A 21,548-nucleotide genomic window follows, 5' to 3' on the forward strand; every position below is an offset into this window, starting at 1 on the left:
AATTGTATTCTGTATGATGCCAGCTTAGGTGGGTAGTTCTTACAGTACAGGAAGCTTGACAATCTCTAGGACTAAAAGATAAAAGAATGCCTCTTAGGCTTATTAATCTTCAGTACTTCATGGTTTTTTTAAAAAAAAATAATGAGGGCACGGGGAGTTGTAAATGGCAATGTTATGGCAGTAATTGCTGGAACAAAAATCAGATTATAGTAAAGTGTAATGACAGAGTCTCTGGACTCAGCTGTGAAGGATGATCATTGCAGATTTGGGGACATTGTTGCCCATGGTGTGGCATATTAAAGAGCAAAATAACTCCATTACTTTGACCTTTCTGTGAACATTTGCTACTTTTGCAATGGAATCATGCAAGTATATAAAATTGCTTTTATTACAGACATCTTTGTATTCCACCTGCCTTTTTTTATTTTCCATTTGCAGTCTGTTCAGTTCAGGAAGCTGCTATAACACTTGGTGCCAGTGTTCCCAAACTCTAAATAATGTGTTTTCCATTTGCACTAACCATCAGGAAACTAGATTTTCTGGTTTCCTCAGGTATGTGTAGTGGTCATTAGTGTTATGTGGAAGTTTCATAGCATTTGGCTATAACATAAGGTATTTATAAAGAGAAAGTTTTCTGTTTTAAGTTAGCTCTCATGTTCTTTTGTATTCTATATGAATCAAGTAAATGCTTTAGGGATATTAACCTGGAAAAAATTATTGACTTTGTAAGCTCACAATTCATGTAAAGAAATTTTTATAAAATATGGAAGAATTTAAACATTTGACAGGAAGAGAACAACTTTCTAAATTTGCGATATATTGATTTCAGAGAGGTTAGTGATAGCTAGAAAGTTTATTTGCCCTAATAATTATTTTGTTTACATTAAAAAATTTGTAATAAAGGTACAAAATAGTTAACAGATTACTGTAACATACTTGGTACGTATGAGTGGCAGAACAACTGAAATATCCAAAACTGGAGAATTAGCAGACTTTTGTTCTTACCTGCTCATAGAGCCATTGCACTTTTTTGGTATTGCACAGTGATAATGTTTTACTTTGAGCTACAAAAATTGCAAGGCAGATAATGCTGCTGGAAAATTAAAAATAGATATTAAAAAGACTTCTAAGTACTGAAATATTCTCTAAAGGAAAAGCTCTAAAATTGTTGACATTTCTTTACTTGTTCTATGAATACTGAAGTGCTACATTTCTTAACTAACGTTTGCTCCAATAACTAGGCACTGGACATTATAGCTCTATGCATGGATTAAAAGAAGAAGTGTCGTTTCCCAAATGTAAAACTGAATTTGCTACTTGTGTGCTGTTGGGGATTCATGATTATTCTGTCCATAGAGAGGGTACTTTTTCAGAAATCCGGAAATAGTATGGAACCCTCAAATAAGTAAGCAGCTGAGGAGTTTGGTGTTACGGAGTGTGTTGTATTTTTACAGGTGCCACTGATTAATGAACTTGAATCAGCAATACATCAGCTGTACAAACAGCGAGCTTCCCGCCTTGTCCAAAGACGACAAGATGATATTAAAGATGAATCTTCGGAGTTTTCAAGCCATTCAAGTCAGTCCATCTTGAAGGTTTTTATTATTCATTAAACAACCTTGTTTACTTAGTGCAGCCTAATTGAAAATTAGAGATCTTGGAGCATTTTTTTTTTTAAAGAAACAATTTCCTTGCTGTTGTGTCAGGTAGATCTAAAAATTGTAACTGTGTACTTGAATTGTGTTTAAGAAAATAGAGCTTTTGCTCAAAAACATGTGCTAATATTCTGTCAGTCTTATTCTTCTTTGGGCATGTTTTTTCATTCTCCTTTAGAAGACAGAAAAGACATTATCAGTATTTTATGTTAAAACCATTATTTGTTTGGCCCTAGTTGTTTTTTTCCCCCATTTTCATTCAAAACACCAATACAAATAAATGCTTTTCTTGATCACAGTGAAAGAGTTTGAGTTTAGGGACTGGGACATTTTGTGGGTAAGGGGAGGGAAGCTATAACTTAACAAATGACACAACTCCAAGATTAAGAGAGTTTTGAGCTTCATCCTTTGGATAAAGCAAAAGTTTTGTATTTTCTTTTTAAATGTTTCTCTAGTTAGCCTTATATACTGGGTTTTTTAGTAAGTCAGTTGGTGCTTACAATTCTTGAAATTTTGTATAAAAATGGATAGAAATTGAATTGTACTTCCATCATGATGACGTGTGTTATGGAAAACCAGAATTAGAAACCCCTTGTTAAATAGTTCAGTGGAGGTCCTTTAACTAGATGTTTTAAACCTTTTAGTTCCTTTTTTTCCATTGCCCTCCATATTCTTGAGTGCGCTAATAGGAATTTTCCTAGCGTGAATTCCTTGTGGTTTCTTTTGTCATTTCTTTGTTCCCTTTGTCAGCATTTCTCAAATGGAAGTGTGCATCACAATTACCTGATACACCTTTAACATACGGATTTTCTGGTCCTATCCCCAGTGATTCTTACTAGGTCTTGAGCATCCAGAAATTTGCATGTTAAACAACCTTTCCAGGTGATCAAATGCAAAGAGCTCTAATGTTATTCTTTCAGAAAGCAATGCTTTGCTGTACAGGGTCTCCCCTAAGTCAGAGAGACGTAGGATCCCTGAAAAAGCATCCTCCTATATGTCAGATGGGTTTTGAAGAGGCATACACAGATGGTAATACAGCCCTCATAGCTGAGGCAGACTCAGCTATGAGCCCTATAAGTGGCTGTGACCTTCTGTTTTTGCCACCGAATTTTAAACTGGATTGACATTAGCCACCTACATGACTAATGCATCCCTCCCAGATCACTTTTGATCTAGATAACCAGATTTCTGGGGCAGATTGCAGGTAACCATTATATTACAAAAGGAGGTAATTTTATTTTAAGTTAGATGGTTTGTGTGAGCTGTACATTTCGTCAAATACCTTTTCCCACCTGTAATTTGTTCTTGAGAATATGATGCTATTTACTTGGAGGGAATTTGAAGGAAGAGTTGAATTATGTATACTAATTTGTTTGAAAGTTGGAAAGAAATTAAAAGATACTGGGAAAGTGAAAAATTCAGTCCTAGAGGGAGTATACATTAATTGCCAAAGATTTGAGGAAAATTACATGGGACGCTGGAGAATCAATTCATTTTCTGATCTGTTTTTTAAAGAAGTAAAGAATAGTCTGAAATTCATCTGTTTAGATTTATAAGCACTTATCTGCAATTACTGTGTATAATTCTTACAGAAATGGAGGAGGCTATCACTTGAGTCATGTTACACTCACTTGTCTCCTCCAGTGCACATTTTACAAAACCTATACGTGCAGCGATGTTTTAAGTATAATGATATTTTTAACAATATTTCTTGAATGAAGGAAAACTCTTGAGTCAGGAATTATTTTTATAGTTTGGGATATTTTAGCTAATTTATCTAGGGTGTGTAGTGAACTCACATCTAGGGCTGGGACATATTTCTGCTTTAGTAATTTTTCATTGTAATTGGTGCACTCGGGAACATACCTCCTTCCTAATTTCAGAGCTATTTTGAAATATGAATTAAAAACTCAATAAAAAAAAGTCAACTTTTAAAAATAGTAGGGTCTGGCCGGGCACGATGGCTCACGCCTGTAATCCCAGCACTTTGAGAGGCCGAGGTGGAGTTGGAGACCAGCCTGGCCAACGTGGCAAAACCCCGTTTCTACTGAAAATACAAAAATTAGCTGGTGGCAGGTGCCTGTAATCCCAGCTACTCGGGAGGAAGCTGAGGCAGGAGAATAGCTTGAACCTGGGTGGCGGAGGTTGCAGTGAACTGAGATTGTGCCATTGTACTCCAGGGCGACAAGAGCAAGACTCCGTCTCAAAAAATAAATTAAATAAATAAATAAATAGTAAGGCCTGGGATGGTTAGGATATTCTGAAGTAAGAGCTGATTTTTGGTTTTGTTTTTCCTGTTGCTGATTTTGGTGACACATCTCTGATATCAAGTAAAAAAATACGCACGTCTTAACTTGGATGTCTTTCATCTTGCATGTGCTCACTTCCCTCCCCTCTCACCCAATGCCGTGGGTTGTTTGCCTCCCCTTACTATCATGTTTTCATAGTGTGGAATTAAAACGTAGAAATGAGGGAAGTATAGTGGACAGATATTTCCCCCACCCCTTCTTCTACGTAGGCAAGAGATTAGGGGAGTCTTTTGATTAAAGAGAATAGGTCCAAAATAAAGACCCCGAAACACTAAAATCTGGGGGTCTCCAACAAAAGAACTGGCTCTGTACCTAGTGATCCGATGGAGACACCTCTGTTAGACAGCTCCTGCCCACACACACAGCTTCCAATCTTGCTCTTCTACATGAACAGGCAGTTAACGATGATCAAAAGGACCAACCTGAGCAGTAGAACCAAAGGGACTGAGGAGACAGACAGTGCTGGTGCAAGTATGCAAGTTTTCTGTGAACAGGATACTTTCAAAGAGTTGGGAGCCCCAGGGAGATAACAGAAGGTATCCTATTCAGCAGTAGTATGGAATACTGTAGAAGAGGAATATTGTAAGAACAGGAACCATCGCTAGAAAACGAAAAACATGATAACTGAAATACAAATAGGATTGGAAACTAAAGCTAGGAAATTACCCTAGAACGTTTTTTGACAAATGGAAAATAGGAAGGCAAATAAATAAATAAATAAATAAATAAATAAAACTATGCTGTGAAAGAGAAAGATTAGCATTGAGAAGGCAGAAGTTAGTCCTGCTTAGATGCGGTTTTCAGTCTGTAGTGTTGCCTTGTTCTAAAAATAGTGATAGAAAACAAACTTCTACAAAGCAAAATTATAATAAATTTATTAAACTCTTGCAACAAAACTGTTTTCTTATGTCTTCCTACGTTTTCCTGCTGTCATATCATTCAACATGATGCTTAAGGTCTTCTTCTTTAAAAGTGTAATATATTATTTTTCCCTTTGCACAGGTAATTTAGAGTTTTAATTTATTTGGTCATCGTGATAGCTATTCCTGATAGCTGTCCTGTTACTTAGACATAAAAATAGTGAGTAAGCCCAATTACATATTTGTAGGGTTGTTGAACTCTTAAAAAGAAATCACTTCTTTAATTTTTCTGCTTTTTAAAATGGGAACGCAGAATAATACTGAAATTTGTTCTAAACTAAAATCCTGTCCGGTTTACCAGTTATTGCAGAATCTTGCCGTTGAGATTAGCAAGCAGTCTATCGTAATGGCTTATTCTGTGCAAACTCTTTCCTCAAGATTGTTGAAAGATGGCTTTTAATTTTAACCGTTGTTGTTTTGCAGACAAAGCTCTGATGGCACCAAATCTTGATTCCTTTGGACGCGATCGGGCACTGTATCAAGAGCATGCAAAACGTCGCATTGCAGAGCGGGAGGCCAGGAGGTAATTTTCAAAATCCTTGCTCTTGGCTTGTTTGGGAAGGGAGGAGTCTCTTTTATCTAGTTTGGGAACTTGATGTTTATTATTTAGGACTCGTCGTAGACAAGCCAGAGAGCAAACCGGTAAGATGGCAGATCACCTTGAAGGCCTTTCCAGTGATGATGAAGAAACTTCTACAGATATTACTAATTTCAATCTGGAAAAAGGTTAGACATTTATTTGGAAATAAGACTCATCATCAATTTAGTTTCTACTTGGGTATGGTTTTTACCATGAAATGGTTTGAATATTCATGGCCTCTGCATTAGAACCAGGCACTTCTTTTTTAATTGCAGAAACTTGCATGCCTTTTTATTAGTGAATATCATGATGAATTCTCAAAAATAGGGGTAACACCTTCTCATAGGGTATACTTGCATAATAAATGTTGTTACTCTTCCAAATGGGAGAATTTTAAGTGACTGGAAATGTGTCAGGTCCTGAGGGCAACTCTCATTGCAGCCTGTCTGGTCTGGAAAGGTAAAGCTTGGCAGTAGAGCACTCAGCCCTGAAGGAGACTCTTGATTTGGGGAGTCATGAGTAATCTCATTTTAGAGGGTGGTTAGTACTATTATGTGCCAGGCATTTTCAGAAGGATCCCAAATAAAAGTCTTCATTTCCCACCATTGGCTATAATTGTTTGGAATTATATCAATCGCACACCATTTGGAACTTAGTTGGAGAAGCTTCTTTCTCTCACTTTTTTTTTTACAGTGAATGTTTCTAAACAGAAAATTTGAAAGACTAGCACAGTGATCATCCACATACCTATTACTCAGATAACAATGCTTATCATTTCACCAAGTTTGCCTGACTCTTTATACATGGAGATGTGTGTGTTTGTTGAACCATTTGAAAGTGACTTACATACCTCATGGCACTTCACTCCCCAAAATTTCAGTGTGTGTTTCCTATAAATGAGTATATTTTTCTGTATAATCACAGTACTATTATCTTTATTTTTTTTTTTATGATGGCTATTCTGATTCTTTTTTTAAGCACAATAAGAAAATTAACAAATTTCTTAATATCATGTCCATATTTAATTTTCCTCAATGGCATCCTGGAAAAATCCTTTTTAGGAACTATTTTTATTTTGTTATTTTGTGGTTTTTGAAACCAGGATCCACCTAAGGTTCATGCTCTGCCTTTGGTTGTTACATTTTAAAATCTAGAATAAATGAATAACCGTAAGTACTCTACACATTCACACACCTACCCCTATTGTTTAAGACACTAGCTTTTTGAAGAGACCAGGCCACTTCTCTTATAGAATATCCTATATTCTAGACTGGTCTGTATGTTTCCTCATAGCATTGTTTAACTTGTTCTTTGATCCATTTCTTGTAAACTGGAATTTAGGTCTGAAGGCTTAATTAGATTTAAGTTAAACTTTTTTTTCCCAAGAATAATTTATGCAGGATGCTGCTTCATACTGCCTAAAAGCACATGACAAATGTTAGACTGTCCCACTATTAGCATTGTTAAGATTGATCTTGCAGTAAAGGTTCTCAGAACTTTCTCTCTCCATTGTAAAGATTTCGTTTTCTCAAGTAATCTGGGACATCATAAGAGTATCTTATTCTTGGTCCAGCACGATGGCTCACACCTGTAATCCCAGCATTTTGGGAGGCCGAGGCAGGTGAACCACTTGAGGTCAGGAGTTCAAGACCAACCTGGCCCACATGATGAAACCCCCATCTCTACTAAAAACACAAAAATTAGTTGGGCATGGTGGTGCATACCTGTAATTCCAGCTACTCGGGAGGTTGAGGCAGGAGAATCACTTGAACCTGGGAGGCAGAGGTTGCAGTGAGCTGAGATGGTGCCACTTCACTCCAGCCTGGGTGACAGAGTGAGAATCTGTCTCAAAAAACAAAAACAAAAACAAAAACAAAAAACTTATTCTCAAATAACTTTTCACTTGAAGTTCTTAGCATCCATTCAACTGATGGTTGGCTATGTCAGTTATTATAATCAACAGAGTTTGAATGAAGCAGTGTGATTAGTGACTGATTATGATGCACAGCTGTTAATCTGTGCAGTGGTTTGTGGACTAGAAAGCTAGCAGTGCAATTACTCATGGCTAATATACTATGGTAACTGAAATTTGAACTGTCTTGTTTGGGAACAGGTGTTATTTAGCTAAATTTAGAAAATTGTACATACTGGAACTGCAAAACAAGGACTGGCTGCACTTTACATAAAAGAGAAATTGAAACATCAATTTATTTTTTTCTTCTAAATTATGACTAATAATTGGCCCTTTGTTAATTAGCATATCTTCTGATACTGAAGCAACAAAGAAAACACAGAAAATATTGGACTGTTTTTTTCCTTCTTCATACTAATGTATGGTTCTCTCTGGGGTTTTGTTGTTTTTAGATCGAATTTCAAAAGAATCCAGCAAAGTTTTTGAAGATGTCCTTGAAAGTTTCTATTCAATTGACTGTATTAAATCACAGTTTGAAGCATGGCGTTCAAAATACTACACGTCCTACAAAGATGCTTACATTGGCCTTTGTTTGCCAAAATTATTCAACCCCCTCATACGACTTCAGCTCCTCACTTGGACTCCTCTTGAGGTGAGTGGCTTCTGTCACTATTAGAAAGTGTTATAATTTGATATCTGGGTAATTTTAATCTCAGTGCTAGAGAAGTAAGCTTAAGCAAAATATTTTCCAGGGGCGATAGGGCATAGGCTGTAATTGATACAGATTGTATCTGGTTATAATCTTATGATCTTTCCTTTTGAGTTTCATCTCTTCCCAGAAGAGCTGTGTGTTTTGTTTTTTTCAGTTTACATATAATTCTTTTTTCAGCCAGCTAAAATTATATGTAGTAAACTGGGATATGAACATGAATAGTAAGAAGTTGGTCCTTTGATCCTAAAGGAACTCAGAACCAGATGGGAAAGCACAATGAGGTGTGAAATGAGGACATGAACCAAGTCAGTGGTCATGGTGAGAAAAATTGATAGGCCAGGCATGGTGGCTCACACTTGTAATCCTAACAGTTTGGGAGGCCAAGGCAGGAGGATTGTTTGAGCTCAGGAGTTCAAGACCAGTCTGGGCAACATAGCAAGACCTTGTCTCTATTTAAAAAAAAAAAAAAATTAGCTGTGGTGGTACGTGCTTGTATTCCCAGCTACTTGGGGGGCTGGACTGAGGCAGGATTGCTTGAGCCCAGGAGATTGAGGCTATAATGAGCTATGATTGTGCCACTGCACTCCAGCCTGGGTGATAGAACAAGACCTGTCACAAGAAAAAAAAAAAAGAGAGATAAGGAGGTGGAATCAAGAGGACCTATTGGTCTGTCATAAAGGGAGTGGGGGCCGGGCGCGGTGGCTCAAGCCTGTAATCCCAGCACTTTGGGAGGCCGAGACGGGCGGATCACGAGGTCAGGAGATCGAGACCATCCTGGCTAACATGGTGAAACCCCGTCTCTACTAAAAAAAAAAATACAAAAAATTAGCCGGGTGTGGTGGCGGGCGCCTGTGGTCCCAGCTACTTGGGAGGCTGAGGCAGGGGAATGGCGTGAACCTGGGAGGCGGAGCTTGCAGTGAGCTGAGATCGCGCCACTGCACTCCAGCCTGGGTGACAGAGTGAGCCTCCTTCTAATAAAAAAAAAAAAAAAAAAAAAAAAAAGGGAGGGGGCTAGAGGGGGCTAGAATTGACTCTGGAGGTCTAGTGGTGATGTTTACAATGTGGTTTGAGAAGTTACCGACTTGGGTGAAGCTGTGCACATGGTTGAGATTGGCTAGGTTGAATTTGTGGACTGTAAGGAAAATGGGGCTGAGGTTGAAGCCCTGGAAACATAACTGAAAAAAATGTGAGCTCTGAGAAGCATTCAGCTCACAGCTCCTATTTGCTGTGTGCTCTTGGCCAGACCTTCTGAAGTTTTGCTGTGTGCCTGAGTATCTTGGTAGACAGCAAAGGCCCAAGACTGTGTTTTGGAGTTGTTTTTCTGTGTCACCCACTCCTCTGCCCCACAGCTTCCAGCTGTCTCAGCCTTCCTGAACTCCACCCTCTGTCTCCTCCACTCAGCAAGACTGCTCTGCTCTCCTGAACTAGCACCTTACCTCATTTGATTCCTTTCTTTCAAGGGTCATAGTCTTGTGCTGCCTGTGGTCCATTGTATTTTGTCCAGTTCTTTTGTATTTTCTTCAGTTTTTAAGTTCCGGAGTACATGTGCAGATTTGTTACTTAGGTAAACATGTGGCATGGTGGTTTACAGCACAGATCGACCCATCACCTTGGTATTAAGCTAGCATCCAGTAGCTGTCATGCTCTCCCTCCACTAAGTCCCCACCCTCACCCCCCAACAGGCCTCAGTGTGTGTGGTTCCCCAGTATGCGTCCATATGTTCTCATTGTTCAGCTTCCACTTGTGAGAACATGTGGTGTTTGGGTTTCTGTTCTTGCGTTAGTTTGCTGAGGATAATGGCTTCTAGCTCCATCCATGTCCCTGCAAAGGGCATGACCTCGTTCCTTTTTATGGCTGCATAGTATTCCATGGTGTATATGTACCACATTTTCTTTATCCAGTCTATAATTGATGGGCATTTGGGTTGATTCCATGTCTTTGCTATCATGAATAGTGTTGCAGTGAACATACATATGCTCGTAGCTTTATAATAGAATTATTTATATTTCTGTTGGTATATACCCCGTAATGGGATTGCTGGGTCAAATGGTATTTCTGCCTCTAGATCTTTGAGGAATTGCCACACTGTCTTCCACAATGGTTGAACTAATTTACACTCCCCCCAGTAGTGTAAAAGTGTTCCTTTTTCTGCAAGACCTTACCAGCATCTGTTGTTTCTGGACTTTTTAATAATTCCCATTCTGATTGGTGTGGGATGGTAGCTCATTGTGGTTTTGATTTGCATTTCTCTAATGATCAGTGATGTTGAGCTTTTTTTCATGTTGTTGGCTACATGAATGTCTTCTTTTGAGAAATGTCTGTTCATGTCCTTTGCCCACTTTTTAATTGGATTTTTTTTTCTTATACATTTAAGTTTCCTCTAGACTCTGGATATTAGACCTTTGTCAGATGCACAGGTTGCAAAAATTTTCTCCCATTCTGTAGGTTGTCTATTCATTCTGATAATAGTTTCTTTTGCTGTGTAGAAGCTCTTTAGTTGAATTAGATACCATTTGTCAATTTTTGCTTTTGTTGCAGTTGCTTTTGATGTTTTTGTCATGAAATCTTTGCCCATGCCTATGTCCTGAATGGTATTGACTAGATTTTCTTCCAGGATTTTTATAGTTTTGGAGTTTACATTTAAGTCTTTAATCCATCTTGACTTAATTTTTGTATATAGTGTAAGGAAGGGATCCATTTTCAATTTTCTGTATATGGCTAGCCAGTTCTCCCAGCACCATTTATTAAACAGGGAATCTTTTCCCTGTTGCTTGTTTCTCTCAGGTTTGTTGGAGATCAGATGGTTGTAGGTGTGCAGTCTTAGTGCTAAGTTCTCTATTCTGTTCCATTGGTCTATGTGTCTGTTTTTGTATCAGTACCATGCTGTTTTGGTTACCGTGGCCTTACAGTTTGAAGTCCGGTAGCATGATATCTCCAGCTGTCTAGTTTTTAGTTGTTTACAACCAAAGGTTAAATCCAGTTCTTATTTCTCTTATCATAGCTGGAAGCAGAAATATCCACTATTTTAGTATTTGGGTAACCTTTTAAATGTCTTTTAGGCAAAATGTCGTGACTTTGAGAATATGCTGTGGTTTGAATCTTTGCTGTTTTATGGTTGTGAAGAACGAGAGCAAGAAAAAGATGATGTAGATGTTGCCCTACTACCTACCATTGTGGAAAAGGTGATTCTTCCTAAACTAACAGGTAAATCTCCTGTTCTCTGAATTGAGCATTCAGACACACTGGCTTTCCCAAATCTATTTTTATGAGTTTTTAATTCAGAGCATATTTCCTTATAGAAATTACATGAGAAATAATAGTTACCACCTGGCCCAGAGATGACTTGAGGGCAGAGGAGTTCTTATCCTGGGACTTGAGGACCACTTTAGGGTGGGCCTGTAATTGAGTGCAGTAATTGCTTCATCGGTGAGGTTTAGAAATTCAAAGACTAACTGAAGCAAAATTATACATAGTTTGAGGGAGGATATGCATTTATGTGGGGAGCAATTTCAATACTTTCATAAGTTCCTCAAAAAAGATTAGGAATCATTGATACAGGAATTTATTTTGAATACTAGAAATGTTAGTTTGAAATTCTTGATGCCAAAGCAACATTTCTACAGAAATCCTCTTTTTTCCTTATCTTCATTTTCCCAGAGTACCAGAAATAAGAATAATCTATCCTCTCTCCACATCCCTATCCCTCCAAATTCCCACAGTTAATAGCACAAAGAAGACTAAAGCTTATATTGTAGAGAAAGAGGAAAAATAAATTAGGACTGGCATTAATAGAGGTCTGCTTGACAAAAAATTTAAGCTACAATTGGCTTCTGTGTCTCAATCCTCTTTTTTTCTTAACAGTGATAGCTGAAAATATGTGGGACCCTTTTTCTACAACACAGACTTCAAGAATGGTGGGAATTACACTAAAATTAATCAATGGATATCCTTCAGTAGTGAATGCAGAAAATAAAAATACACAGGTAATTTAGTATCTTTGGAAGACTTTTTTTTTTTTCCTCTTTCTATTGAATATGAGCAAGCATTGAGAGAATGAGTCGTTATCCTAAACCAATCAGAAATCTGGTTCTCCCACTTGGGCCATCAGGGCTGTTAAAGCCTGAAATACACAAAATTTGAGATGCTAGGTTTTTTTCCTTTTTTTTATACCTAGTCCCACAGAGAGATGTTAGTTTTCAGTTTAAAAAAATTAATAAGGAAGATGCCATCAGTTTAAATAGCCTTTCATTATTATGATTTCTCACCACCACACCTCAGTCCCAATCCAACTAATCAAATGTCCTTTTAAGGACTGTATTTTTTGGGGGGAAATGAGAAAGTAAAATGTTAACAATTGATAATTTAAGCTTGTCCAACCCATGGCCCATGGACATGTGGCCCAGAACGGCTTTGAATGTGGCCCAATACAAATTTGTAAACTGTCTTAAAACATGAAATTTATGCACAGACCCTGCCCCCCCCTTTTTAAATTTTTTTAATTTTTTTAGCTCATCAGCTATCATTAGTGTTTGTGTATTTTATGTGTGGCCTAAGATAGTTCTTCCAGTATGGCCCAGGGAAGCCAAAAGATTGGGCACCCAAACCAATTAAACAGTATATAAAACAACTAGATACTGTTTTATAACTAGTTTCCACACTTAAAGGTAATGCTCTTCAGGGGCCTTTCATAGGAGCTATTTAAATGTAGAGAAGGTGGGTGTTCTTTGTCATTGTTGAATTTTCACTTTGAGAACTTGATTATGTGTCTGGTCTTAAATCTGTATGTAGACTAAGGGATTGAAAGATTTCTAAAGTTTTATTGCATGGCAGTTGTTGAGGAACGAACTAATAGATTATTAAGTATTAATTACTTTAGGGTCTTCAATGAGGAAAATTAAAAATTTGGGAAACTGGTTCACTCAGTTCAATATTCAGTTACATGATTTGGAATATGGCTTATTTTTTTTGGTCATAGTGCTTATTAAAATGTGTGATCTACTTTTAACTCTTTAGGTATACCTAAAGGCACTTTTATTGAGAATGAGAAGAACTTTAGATGACGATGTATTTATGCCTTTATATCCCAAAAAGTAAGTAACTGAAGAATATTAAAGATAATATTCTCCATTGTCTTTCAGAGAAGGCTTATAAAATTCTGAAAAACTAGCTTGAAATACAAACTTCACCCTCGTAGTGTATTACAGAGAGACTAGATTAGTGGGGAGATTGTTCCCTTAAGCAGAATAAAACAATTAATACTCTTATGTTCTCCCTGAGTGTCTCAGAGTAAATTTCCATTGCCTTTTTAACATACTGTCTTCCAGAATGCAATTATTTGAAAAATCAAAGAATTAGTTTACCGGTTTTGTAGAAAAATCTTTTGTCTAGGAATCATATGGTACCTACATATAAAATATCTGATCATGGTATGTTTCTCTGTTTTTACTTAGTGTCTTAGAAAATAAAAATTCTGGGCCTTACTTGTTTTTTCAACGACAGTTTTGGTCTTCAGTTAAGGTACGTATTCATAGACTATCTAAAATACTCAGATTTCGTTTGACTTCATATATTATATTTTGCAGAGTGTTTTGTTTTATTAACTCCATAGGCTTAGCTCTATTTATATGTATACCCAAAATCTCCATTTTATAAAGTAATTTTATTCCAAAAGTTCATTCAAGTTTGATATTTTCACAGGAGAAAGTGATTTCTGAGTTCCAAAGTAAGGTCCATGGTACTCAACAAAATGCCTGACTAAGCTGCAATTAATTTTTTAGCAAGTAGACTACAGTAATCCTCCCCATATCCATGGGGATAAGATGCCCAGTGGCTACCTGAAACCACAGATGGTACTGAACCCTATATATACTGTTGTTTCCTCTACATACATACCTATGATAAAGTTTAATTTATAAATTAGGCACAGTAAGAAATTAGCAATAACTAATAATAGAACAATTATTAATAATACACTGTGGTAAAGGATATATGAATGTAGTTTCTCTTTCTCTCAAAATACATTATCGTACTGTGCCACGGCTGACTGAAACCACAGATAAGGAGGACTGCTGGAGCAGATACTCTTCTGAGGTTTGGGGATATAGCAGTAAGCAAGCTAGAAGTGGAATCTTTGTGGAGTTCATAGTTCAGCACAGTTGACATCAAATAGGTAATTGCAGGTGTGATGAGTTATGAAAGGGGACATTCAAGGTAATGTGGAACATATGAAAAGGGCACAGAGACCTTGACTAGCCAGTCCCAGAAGATTTCCTTCCACCCTGAGGAAGTGATATTTAGATCTTTAGACCTGGAGCATAAATAGGAGTTAGCCCTGAGGTGAAAGAGAGCAGGCTACACTGGAGGCGCTGAAGAAAGCATAGGACAGCTGGAGTGAGCAAGGAGGTCCATAGTCCAGATGATAGAGGATCTTGTAGGTCATTTGAAATACTTTGGTCCTTATCCCAAAAGTTGTAGGAAGTCACAGAAAGACTTTTTCCTTTAAAAAAAAAATTAAGGTATGATTTACATACAGTAAAATTCACTCTCTTTAGTGTATAGTTGTGTGAATTCTGATGAGCAGATACAGCCATGCTATCTGCTGCTGTACAGTCAAGGTCACAGCAAGCCCCGGCCACCTCTCAGTCTATGTCCTAGGAAGTGAAGGGAATTACATGATAGGCAGAGTCTTTGGAGTCTGGCTGCTTTCACTGAATACATTTGAGGCTCAGCCTTGCTGTGTAGGTGCACCAGAGTTGGGTTTTGGTTTTTATTTAGTTCCTAATTAAGGGACATTTGGATTGTTTATCTTGGGACTCAGAAAACAATACCATAAAATGAAGGCCTTGGCCTCAGAAGAACTTTTTCTTTGACCTTCTCCTGCCCTCCTGTCTTTCAGTCCTGTTCTCCTTTGAGGGTTGACATAGAAACTAGAATCCCTGTTGCCCCAGGTGGGTCATAGACTCAGAACCCCTTTTCTGCAAAGCCAACCATAAAACCTAAATATATTACTCTTAATTTTGGCTCTGCCTGTGTAAAAACTGGCCATAAATCTGACCTACCTTGTTTGATTATAGGTCATAAAACCCCCATTCCAGAGAAGGTCCTGCCCCATACCCAGAAAGAAAGAATGCTGCTGGGAGAGGCCAAGAAGAATCTGGATGGACAGGCTTTGTTGTGTGTCTTCTCTTGGTCTATGAGCAGTAGATCGTACCCTTTTGTCCAGGCGTGTTTCTGCATGCCTGTACATACTTTGTTAAACCTAAACATAGAAGTAGACAGTTTCTCTTCCATCTTTTGGTCTTTACTCTGAAGGCTCTCATGTAACATAAAACTGTGATCAAATAAATTTATGTGTCTTTTCTCCTGTTAATTTGCCTCTTGTCAGTAATTTTCAGTGAAACTTCATAGGCCTAAGGGGAAGCTTTCCCTTGGCCCTAACATTTCCAATTTGGTTATGAACAAAGCTTCTATAAGGGTGTTCTGAATATGTAAGTTTCATTTCAGTTGGGTGAAACAGCTGGACAAAGCTGTCTTCGGAAGTGGCTGTATCATTTTGCGTTCTTACCAGTAACCTGTTACTGTCCTGGTTATTCCTTACTCCCACCATACTTGCTGTTAGTGTTTTGCTTTTTAAGTCATTCTGTGGGGTGCAATGTGGTATCTCATTGTGGTTTTCATTTGCATTTCCCTAATGACAGTCATGTGCTTATTTGTAATTCGTTTATGTATTTTGGTGAAATGTCTTCAGATCTTTTGCTTAGGTTTTAAATTGGGCTTTCTTCTTACTAAGCATTGAGTTCTATATTCTGGAGAGAAGTCCTTTATCATATAAATGATTTGCAGATTTTTTTTTTTTTCAGTTTGTGGCTTATCTTTCCATTCTAACAGTCTTCCATATGCAGAAGTTCTTAATTTTGATGAAGTCTAGTTTTTCTTTTTTTCCTGTTACAGATTGTGCTTTAGATGTCGTATCTAAGAAATCTTTGCCTAACTTGAAGCCACAAAGGTCTTCTATCCTTTCTTCTAGAAGCTTCATAGTTCTAAGTTTTACGTTTAGGTCTGTGACTCTTTTCAAGTTAATTTTTATTGTAGGGTATGAGGCCTGGATTAAGGTTTATTTGTTCCAGGACTATTTGTTGAAAAGGCTATCCTTTGTCCTGTGAACACCGAAAATTTGAGACAGGTCTCAGTTAATTTAGAAAGTTTATTTTGCCAAGGTTGAGGATGCACCCGTGACACAGCCTTAGGAAGTTCTGATGACATGTGCCCAAGGTGGTCGGGGAACAGCTTGGTTTTATACATTTTAGGGAGACACGAGACATCAATCAATACATTAGTTCCATCCAGAAAGGTGGAGACAGCTCAAAGCAAGGCCCCCCCCATTGGGGACTTCCAGGTCACATGTAGGTGAGAGAGAGATGGTTCCTTTCTTTGGAGTTTCTGATAAGTTTTTCCAGAAGAGGCAATCAGAATATGCATCTGTCTCCATGAGCTGACAGATGACTTTGAATAGAATGGGAGGCAGATTTGCCCTGAATGGGGTTCCTAGCTTGAAGAGGCCCAACATATTTCCCTTTCACAGTCCATTGAATTGCTTTTGTACCTTTGTTGAAAACCAGTTAACTATGTATGTGTGTCGTGGAAGGGTTTAAGGTAAGTAAACAAATTGCCTTTTTTTTTTTTTTTAAATTTTTTTTAAATTTAAAGAGACGAGGTCTTGCTGTGTTGCCCAGGCTGATCTTAAACTCCTGAGCTCAAGTGGTCCTCCTTCCTTGGCTTCCCAAAGTACTGGGATTACAGGTATAAGCCACTGTGCCCAGCCATAAATTGCCATTTTTAAGGTTACTCTGTCTGCTATGTGGAGATAATAGATTGAAGTAGGAATGGATAGTAATAATGAAAATGGGAACTGGTATTTATTGTGTATTTTAGGGGAACTAGTATTTATGTGTGTTTACTATGCACCAAGCGCTGTGCCGCACCTTTGACATAGATTATCTTGAATCCTCAGAATGACTCAATGAGTTACACACTTTTTTCACTTTACTGATGGGGCAGTGAGGCACACAATAACCTGCCCAAGGTCATTCCATTGGTAATTAGAGATGGGAATCAGACTCAGGCCAGTCTGACTCTTGAGCAGCTCTTCTCAACTGGGCTTCTGTGGGAGACTTAATACGTAATGCCCTAAGGCCTCCACTGTCTATAATGAATTCTCCTCTTTCCCGTGCATCTGTAACAGTACTAACTATGTATCATTCTTGGGAGAACTGAGTAAAGAGCCACACAAATCATTTTCTGTAGATTTGGAACTCTTGCAGAGCCCTGCTTAAGAAAGGCTACTCCATGCTCTTGCTCATAATCACTGGAGTAACTGCAGGGTTCCGAAGAGATTAAGGTGGGTTGGATTTGGGGGATGGCAGCAGGAACTGAGGGAAATGGAGAGACTGGATGGTGGTGGAGACACACAACTTGAGAGAGAGGTCCGGAATGACCTCCAGACCTCTGGCACGAGCAGCTGGTTGAATAGTGTTACCATTTACTAAGTTGAGAAACAACTGGGAAACTATAAATTTTTATGGTGGGATGGGATGGGGCTTCCATTTTATGATGATAGCTTTCATTTTCTATGTATTGACTGAGCTTGGGTAGCTTGAGATGCACAGTGCTATAACTTGGTTGTAGTTCATGATATGTGGTAGCCATGCAGGGTGGTAGTCAGACTCTCCCATCCTTTGCGGGCGGCGGGGTGGGAGGTGGGTGGGGGTGTGCACAGAACCAGCTGGAGTGTAATTTTCAATAGAGGACACTTACCTAAGAATTAGCACTCCCTGACTGTCTGTGATGATGGACTGTTCTATATCTATGCTGACCAGTGCTGTAGCCACTAGCTACATGTGGCTGTTTCAATTTTGACTAATTAAAATTGAATATTCAAATGTAACCATTCTAGGAAATATCTGTACCTTTGAAAGTATTAATATGTCTTAGTACTTTGGCAAGACAGGGTCTGCTGTATTTCATATGGTGTTTTACTATGTAACTTATTTACTTTGTACCTAATCTAATTGTGTCACGTTACCTATTTTTTTTTCTTCTTTCCAGCTATTAGGCAATTTTCTTCAGTGGTATGGCATTTTCTCAAATAAAACTCTACAAGAGTTATCAATAGATGGTTTATTAAATCGATATATTCTCATGGCTTTTCAGAATTCAGAATATGGAGATGACAGCATCAAAAAAGCCCAAAATGTGAGTTAAATGACATAGCGTAGTTTTTAAAGCATATGAGTTAAAATGAATTAAGTTTTTGTTTGTTTGAAGAGGGATTTGAGAATTTCATGAAACCCCTTTGATTACTGGACTTGCATGTAAGGTTGACAGTTTGCCTACCCAGGTAGTTCCAAACCCCTACAGCTTTTTTTTTTAACGTAAAAATGCATACTATTATATATATCTATCCATCTATATCCATATTTTATAGATATTAGTAAAAGTTTTAATATTTTGTAGGTATAAATGAAAGCTTTAATTTCAGGATAATAATAACCTTACTGTCTTAACCTCAGTCTGGGCCAACTCGACTCCCATTGTCAGCATGCATGGATGCCTATTCATGGAATTATTGCGGGGGATGGGGGCACCGTGATTTCATTTTTATACCACTCATATTTTTACATCAAAAACTGCTGAAAAAGGAAACTCAGTTTATTTAGGCCATCCTAGAAGACTGGAAAATGAAGCCGTTGGTTGTCAGTTTTACATTACTAATTTACTCAAATATTGGACAGATTTTCTTTTGCTTTGAGTGCCTAACCCATTGGTTGGGGTAAAATTTCAGGTATATTGGTTTAGTTAACGTAGGAAGTCAGATTTAAAAGAATATTTCTTCAGAGTAATTGCTGTAGCTCAGAAGCATATCTTCTGGTGAAATACATTTATACCCGTTATCTAGAGTTCGCTTTTAATACTTTAATTTATTCTGTCTTAACTATTTTATTTTACATCTTTCTTCTCCACAGGTAATCAATTGTTTCCCCAAACAATGGTTCATGAATCTGAAAGGAGAAAGGACTATTTCTCAGTTAGAAAACTTTTGCCGATACCTTGTACACTTAGCAGATACAATTTATAGAAACAGTATTGGGTGCTCTGATGTGGAAAAAAGAAATGCAAGGTAATTTTGTAATTAATGAAATGGTAATCTAGAGTTGTTTTAGTTGCCAGATTTAGTATTAAAATGTTTTAAGTAGAAATATTTATATTTTAGTTTAAATTGTATGTTCACTTAGTATTATAAACCTACCAAAAATGCACATAATTTTTCGTTTTTGCAGTTTTTACTTTATCTTTTTTCAGTATATTATTTATGAAGATACTAAGGAAAGACTTCTGGTAAGGACCAGCCCCTCAGGGGAGTGAATCAATGGTGGTTTTCTCTGTCTCCCTCTTTGAAGAATTAGAGAGGTCTCAGACTCTCGTTTGGAGTTTCATTATACAGATGTAAATTCAAGGTTATCTCCCAATTTGGGGAAATTTTTTGTTTTAATCCATATTATGAATTAGAGGTTATCACTAATGGCTTTTTGGGAGCAACTTATTTCTAATTTTTATCAAGGGTTGTAAGAAAAGAGTGAATGAACCATTAGCCTTTCTGTGGACATTAATTACGGATATTCAGGTAATTCTGGGATAAATCTCTAGCATAAAAAGTAAATAATAGCACTAGGGCAGTTTGAAGGAATTGTCTTTTTAAATTTTTAATTTCATATATCTTTGTAATGTCAAAGTTTCATTTTTGTTTAGATCACACCATTAGTCATACCCCTATAACAAAACCTTCTTCCGTTCCCTCATTCCCCTTTCTTGAAAACAGACCTTATTTTCCTGCAAGAAAATTGGATATTTTTTCCACAATAAAATTAAAGTAGCTATTAAAGATTTTAGGCTGGGCGCGGTGGCTCACGCCTATAATCCCAGCACTTTGGGAGGCTGAGGCAGGTGGATCACGAGGTCAGGAGATCGAGGCCATCCTGGCCAATATGGTGAATCCCCGTTTCTACTAAAAATACAAAAATTAGGTGGGCGTGGTGGTGCATGTCTGTAGTCCCCCCTACTTCGGAGCCTGAGGCAGGGGAATTGCTTGAACCTGGGAGGCAGAGGTTGTAGTGAGCTGAGATTGTGCCACTGTACTCCAGCCTGGCGAAAGAGCAAGACTCCATCTCAAAAAACAACAAAAAAGATTTTAATGGTAAAATTCTTTGGCAGGTTTTGGTTGATTTGATTTTGTTCTTAGTGTGTGCCATTTTGTTATTTGTTGGCACTAACATTTTTTCTCAGTGTGTTGTTTTCTACTAGATAAGTTTTATCACATTTTAAACTTTGATTTACATACATTTAACAGTGTTTCTGTTTGGGAGTTAACAAATAGTGTTTACTTTTCTACAGAAAAGAACTTTAACAGCTATGTAAGCACCTGCTTTGTGCAATGCATATAAAGCAGGTTTCACGTGGGTTGCCAAGTTTTGCAAATTCTAATTCTTCCCTAATAGGTGCTTACTACAATTCTATAGAAGAGATGTGACAATTACTAATGTCATATTATGTCTTGTTTCTTATGAGTGGTTTAAGCTAACTGTTAAAACAGTCATTCTTAAAGTGTGGTCCCTAGACCAGCAGTATCAGCATGATACTGGGAGCTTGATAGACTTGCAAGTTCTCAGGCCCCACTGTGGGCCTGCTGAATAGAACTCTTGGGGTGGGGCCAGGGATGATCTGCATTTCAGCAATTCTCTAGGTAATTCTAATGTGTTCTAAAATTTGAGGATTACTTCCTAATAAGAAAGCAGAATGCCTTCTAGCTGGGGTGATAAGGAAAGTCAGATTATACTTTATTTAGTGAATTTTGGTGGAGTGGAAATTACGCTGGATCTTGATGGATTAGTGATGAAAAGACACAAATACCCTTTGTGTTCCAGGTATATGCTGAAAGAGCCAGGACTCTTGTTTGAGAAGGAATGGGAGACAGGCCTCTGAAGTAGTTTGAAAACAGATTGCTTTCTTTTCTTTCGCAATATTAATGAAACTCATTGATCTCAATGAATTTTGTTTTTTTTTAAAATGGGTCCCCTGTCTCTGGGCTAGTCATTTAAACATATGTAAGTTTTGTTTTATATGGATAAATGTAAACTTTTTTTCTTTTTTTTAATTTTAGTAGAGACGGGGTTTCACCATGTTGGCCAGGCTGGTCTTGAACTCCTGAGCTCAGGTGATCCACACGCCTCAGCCTCCCAAAGTGCTGGGATTACAAGCGTGAGCCACCGCGCCCAGGCTTTTTTTTTTTTCCCTACGTGCTGTAGCTTGTATATATGTTTCCCTTCTTTGAAAATGTGTGCTTGGAAAAATTGATTGCAGAAGCTCTAAAATAGCCATGAAATCAGTAGCAAATTTTCTCTTAGATG

At 37.7% G+C, this 21,548-nt stretch overlaps 1 protein-coding gene across 2 annotated transcripts in view; it reads left to right on the plus strand.

Moving 5' to 3' along the window:
* PAXBP1 (PAX3 and PAX7 binding protein 1) overlaps positions 1 to 21,548 on the plus strand; it is a 37,640-nt gene that overhangs the window by 14,891 nt on the left and 1,201 nt on the right. Inside the window, exons 8-17 of one of the 2 annotated variants that reach the window (XM_001094648.5) lie at positions 1,455 to 1,578; positions 5,308 to 5,407; positions 5,495 to 5,610; positions 7,829 to 8,028; positions 11,148 to 11,292; positions 11,950 to 12,071; positions 13,102 to 13,178; positions 13,539 to 13,605; positions 18,193 to 18,339; positions 19,110 to 19,264. In XM_001094648.5, the coding sequence (XP_001094648.2) occupies positions 1,455 to 1,578; positions 5,308 to 5,407; positions 5,495 to 5,610; positions 7,829 to 8,028; positions 11,148 to 11,292; positions 11,950 to 12,071; positions 13,102 to 13,178; positions 13,539 to 13,605; positions 18,193 to 18,339; positions 19,110 to 19,264 (1,253 nt within the window). Of the gene's footprint in view, positions 1 to 1,454; positions 1,579 to 5,307; positions 5,408 to 5,494; positions 5,611 to 7,828; positions 8,029 to 11,147; positions 11,293 to 11,949; positions 12,072 to 13,101; positions 13,179 to 13,538; positions 13,606 to 15,161; positions 15,458 to 18,192; positions 18,340 to 19,109; positions 19,265 to 21,548 lie in introns of those variants that run through there. The other variant, XM_001093817.4, reaches the window with a different exon arrangement.

Source organism: Macaca mulatta, chromosome 3 (assembly GCF_049350105.2).
Source record: "Macaca mulatta isolate MMU2019108-1 chromosome 3, T2T-MMU8v2.0, whole genome shotgun sequence".
NCBI classification, from domain to species: Eukaryota; Metazoa; Chordata; class Mammalia; order Primates; family Cercopithecidae; genus Macaca; species Macaca mulatta.